This window comes from Anopheles nili, chromosome 2 (genome assembly GCF_943737925.1).
Source record: "Anopheles nili chromosome 2, idAnoNiliSN_F5_01, whole genome shotgun sequence".
Lineage (NCBI taxonomy): Eukaryota > Metazoa > Arthropoda > Insecta > Diptera > Culicidae > Anopheles > Anopheles nili.
Window position 1 is genome coordinate 66,349,179 of NC_071291.1, and position 4,804 is coordinate 66,353,982.

At 49.1% G+C, this 4,804-nt stretch overlaps 1 protein-coding gene across 1 annotated transcript; it reads left to right on the forward strand.

Moving 5' to 3' along the window:
• The first annotated feature begins 949 nt into the window (after nt 1-949).
• LOC128728581 (uncharacterized) lies at nt 950-4,501 on the forward strand. The gene is made up of 11 exons (XM_053822212.1): nt 950-1,004; nt 1,068-1,154; nt 1,227-1,428; nt 1,515-1,682; nt 1,757-1,851; nt 1,956-2,110; nt 2,176-2,615; nt 2,693-2,949; nt 3,014-3,660; nt 3,728-4,070; nt 4,151-4,501. Exons 1-11 carry the CDS (start codon nt 950-952, stop codon nt 4,429-4,431), a joined length of 2,730 nt encoding a protein of 909 aa, XP_053678187.1. The 3' UTR covers nt 4,432-4,501.
• Nucleotides 4,502-4,804: the final 303 nt, after the last annotated feature.

The following is a 4,804-nucleotide window of genomic DNA, read 5'->3' on the forward strand; positions in this document are numbered from 1 at the left end:
TTGCAATCCATCCCGGATGTCTGTGGAGAAGTGAAACTCATACTCCACTGATCTTAACCCTACGATCAGTTCGTGAGTTCAGATGTGCGAAGGTTGTTTTTGGGAACTGTCAAACTCATGTACATTCTTTTTTGCAGAAGGACAAATCGCCATGGAAACATCCATGCATCCCCAGTATCTTGCCGACTGTAGTTGGATCATAAAGAGACCCATGCTCAGTGGACATCAGTGTATGTTTCCGGTATGGTTGTTGACGAAAATCTGTCCTCGTCCGGCCGATCCGATCGTATGGCGCCAGGTTGGAGATGATGGAGTACCGATTGAGTTTCTCGTGGGACTGTACAGCCAAGGTGGATGTAACAACACGGAGGCTCCCATCATCACCAGTCACATTGCGACGTACTTCTCTTGGATAATGGAAAACATCTGACGTTGCAAAGAAGTGCTTTCAAAGATGTGCTTTCCTTAAGCCTACGATACAAATAGGACAAGAAACAACCAATTCTATCGTAACAGTCTAAATGACCCAGAGATTTCAAGCCTGCAAGCAACCTTTACCATTAAAGCAATACTTATTTCAAACAAAAACTGATCGCAATCTGTGGTTTTACCTCATATTTGTAAAGAAACAATAGGGGTATCCCAATTTACTATCGCTTATTCAAGGGGGGGTTGCGTTGAACTTAATTGCTGCTAGATGGTAAGCCGGTGCTGAAACCGGTTCCGCGGTGACTTCGTTGTTAGCAGCGATGATATCGCTTTGAAATGATAGAGAGAGTGAAAACAAGTTGCGAGAATGCTTTAGAGAGAGTGAGAGAGAGAGAAATCGCAACGAAAACAAAGCAGCGAATAATCAGCGTAAAGTAGATGATCTCTGGTATGCCGGCTCGAGGTAGCGATCAATCTCACCCTTGACCATGGATCAGTACGCTTTTAGACGCCAGAGATAATGAAGGGCAAGTTAGCACAACTCGGTACCCTCGCGGCCGTAGTGCTTCCGTATTGTAGGTCAACGGTTTAATAAGTGGGATGGAAGCACGCTCTATATCGGTGGTTTACTATTACAGGTTTTGCCACACTGTACCCCATCCACACTAACCTACGACAAGATGAGGAAGACATGATGTTACCCTACGACAAGGTGTCACTAGACGGTGAGTAAGAAGCTTAGAATTGCCGCAAACAAAGCTGCCTTGGTACAGAAAATCGGTTGTGCTTTTCGACAGATTGTCACATGCGAAACTGGCGAGACGGTTTCAAAGGGTTGGTTGCTCCGGCCAACGGGAAACCTGCATTGTTGCGCGAGTTCGCCCATATCGCTGCCATTGGCTGGACGGAAGCCGACGGTAAGGTGGTGTGGGCCTGTGGAGGATCACTCATATGGGAAAACTTCATTCTCACCGCTGCACACTGTGTGGTTAACGATGAGTAAGCGCGAACCCAAATGCAATCGCCGCAAAATCAATCAATGCAGGCTTTAACGGCTTTAAAATGTACGATTCCCTCCCGTGCAGAGGCGTTCCACCAGATGTGGCACGGATGGGCGATCTGAACATCTACAGTGACGAGGATGACGAGTTCCCCCAGCAGATACGCATCGTGAAGATCATCCGTCATCCGGAGCATCACTTCAGCTCGCTGTACTACGATGTGGCACTGCTGCAGCTCGAGAAAAACATCACGTGAGATTACGTGCAGCTGCTCAGGTGGCTCGATCATGGTATATGAATCTCATTCCCGTTCATCTCACACCTAGCGTGCACGAAACGGTCGCACCGGCCTGCCTCTGGCTAGAGGACGAGGTGCGCTTTCCAAGGTTGTTCTCCGCCGGCTGGGGCATAACAGGTTTTGGTGAGTAGATCCCATCGTCGCTGTTGTGGCTACAAAACAGGAAATCCCCGCAAAATCTCCTTGTTAACGATGCACGCGTTTCGTTGTGGAATGGTGATCGCTAGGTGAGGACAAAACTAAAATACTCCTCAAGGTGGACCTGGCGCCGGTTAACAAATCGGAGTGCTCGCGCTTCTACACATCCGCAGAGCGTGGGCTGCGCAATGGACTGCACGAGCATCATCTTTGTGCTGGGGACGATCGAATGGATACGTGCCCGGTAAGGACGGTAACAGGACTGCATTTCTGCATTTCTATTCAAGCATCTCACTACTCCCGCATCAGGGTGACTCTGGAGGTCCGCTGCACGTGAAACTGCTGCACAACGCCAAGATGACACCGTTCCTCGTCGGTGTAACGTCGTTCGGGAAACCATGCGGTCTAGCTTCACCGGGTGTGTACGTGAGAGTGTCCCGATTCGTGGATTGGATCATCGAAACGCTCCAAAAAGAGGGCGAACTGGCGACGAAAGAAAAGTTCGAACCGTGGTCCTGCGCCCTACGGTACGTGCACGTGCGCGAGTACGAGGACGACGTGATCACGTCTAGAAGAAACAATTACGAGTACTATAACTCCGATAACGCCCATCTGGTGAGTGGTGACAGTCTGCAACGTGTGGAGATACAATGGCCGGATTCTGTTGCACCGCGGCGAACCAACTGCTCAGGAACGCTTATCGAACGGGATGCGGTAGCGACGTTAGCCGAATGCGCCTCACATTTGGGGTACGAATGGGACGGTGAACAGCTTCCAGATCGCAGCATCTCACGTTTCTATCTTTTACCCACACTTACGCTCGCAGGGTGACACCTTCTAGGGTGATATTTTCTAACGGAAGGTTCATAAATGTCAACAAAACCTTCGTGCACCCACGGTACAGCCCAGCGGAGGGTCGTTACTACAACAACATTGCGATTCTAAAGCTGGCCTTCCCGGCTACGATTCTGCCGGCGTGTGTTTGGTACAACGAATCCATTCCAGCACCCGAATTTGAGGTCATTGGCAAAGGCCGTGCAGATCTCACGCCATACAATTCAGATAGAATAGTGAAAACATTGGGTAAGTAACATGCAACTTGGGTGCCTTGAAAGGATACACACTAACTGCTGCCTATTGAGGGTAGATCCTCGCATTATTGCGATCTCTCCACGGGCCACCGTACGCTCCAATCACGAGTGTCACCTAGCCGACCAGTACCGAGACTTGCTGGGGCAGGGACTTAAGGACGAGCACATCTGCTTCCAGAACAAACTCTTCCTGGTACCGGCGACCTGCGAGCAAACGTACGGTGGTCCGATCGAGCGGGAAATATGGCGTTTTGGTAAGTTCTTCAACTACGTCTATGGTATGAACCTGTTTGGTCGTGATTGTGGCTTCGGTGAACCAGCTGTTGCCGTGCGGTTTGACGCACATCGAGCCTGGCTCGAATCGATCCTGCTGCCGGAAGCGATCACTCAGCGTAAAAGCACCGCAAACCGATCCGATCAGCTGGGAGTCATCGATTCCGATCTGCATCTTCACGATTCGTGCCGGGGTGGATCGGGCGTATGCGTCTCGTTGCAAAACTGTGCGAATCTTCACCAACTACACCCGCTTACGCTATGCTCGAATAGCAGCGTTGTGTGCTGTCCGCAGGAGAACGTAAAGAAGCCCCCAAGTGCGATCGAGCGAGAGTTTAATGAATGCGCTGATCGCTATCGATCGCTTCGAGTGCAGCGTCAGCAACAGTGGGAAGGTTTCCGGCCACTCAAGCAAAGATTATCCCACACCGTGAGTAAGGTCATTTGAAGGGCACCAGCAAGTGATCAACTAAACCGGTTTCGCTGTCCTTTTGCAGGTTGAAATAGGCTGGGAAAGTGGTTCGGAAATTTCGTTCCGTTGTTTCGGATACCTTATCAGCACGCGCGGAATCGTGGCGGCCGCTTCGTGTGTGACATCGAGAGAGTTCGACCCTAGCATCGTACGGTTGGGTGGCCTGTGGTCCACCACAGAACCGGATATTGTTCTCATGACCATCGACAGTGTAGAGATCCATCCGGGGTTCGATGAAAAAACGTTCGCACATAATATCGCCCTGCTGAAGCTTAACTCGCCCGTAGAACCAACTGTGACCGCTTTTCCGGGGTGTTTGTGGCAAAACGCGACCCACAGTCCGGTGGAAACTGAGGTGCTCTCTACTGGTAATGGTAGGTAAAACTAGGCGCTGTTGATTTGGAGTTGAGATCACAATTCTGCTTGAGCGTTATTTTTTTCTTGGCAGAAAATTTCGAGCCCATCTTTCCGGTGTATCTGAGGGATTGTAACGCGCGCTTTGTTAGACCGTTCACAAACACGAACATGATATGTATGATCCCTAATGCGTTTAAGGATGTCTGCTACAGGCCGGGATCTCCCATCGTGTGGAAGAAGGTCGAAGAGGAAAATCTCTACACCGAATACCTGGTCAACATCTACAGCCACGGAGCGTGTAATGCTACCTCACTGCGCATAGTGCACCGTGTCGCGTCGTACATCGATTGGTTTAAGGAGGTGCTTAAGTAAGCCTTTGATAGTTATGTATGTGATTTGATTCAAAGAATTGTAATTATGAATATGAACTAAAAGTTCTGTCGAAGAGTGAGAAATCGAAGAAACATTTTAATAAAAAAGTAAGAATTTTTCCCATGAATAGGTTTTAATCATGCTTCGCTCTGTTTCAGAGAGATATGGAGATGTTCTGAAGGAAAGTCACTTCAAATTCACAGAATTTAAAGAAAAAGAACCAGAAGTACAAACATGGCTACATGGTCCGTCGCTAATAAACATCTCTGCGCAAATACGTACACATCCTCATCAGTCCTCAGGCTGTTCAGGGATAGCGAGGATTAGACGACCTTAATCTGTATTTTTTTTTCCGCTGACTAGCTTCACTCAC

What these genes read in the sequence shown, in the direction of transcription:
- LOC128728581 (XM_053822212.1), top strand. Translation starts at nt 950, where the DNA reads ATGAAGGGCAAGTTAGCACAACTCGGTACCCTCGCGGCCGTAGTGCTT. An exon ending in CGACAAGGTGTCACTAGACG is followed by an intron (nt 1,155 to 1,226) that starts GTGAGTAAGAAG and finishes GCTTTTCGACAG; the next exon opens with ATTGTCACATGCGAAACTGG. An exon ending in CTGGGGCATAACAGGTTTTG is followed by an intron (nt 1,852 to 1,955) that starts GTGAGTAGATCC and finishes GGTGATCGCTAG; the next exon opens with GTGAGGACAAAACTAAAATA.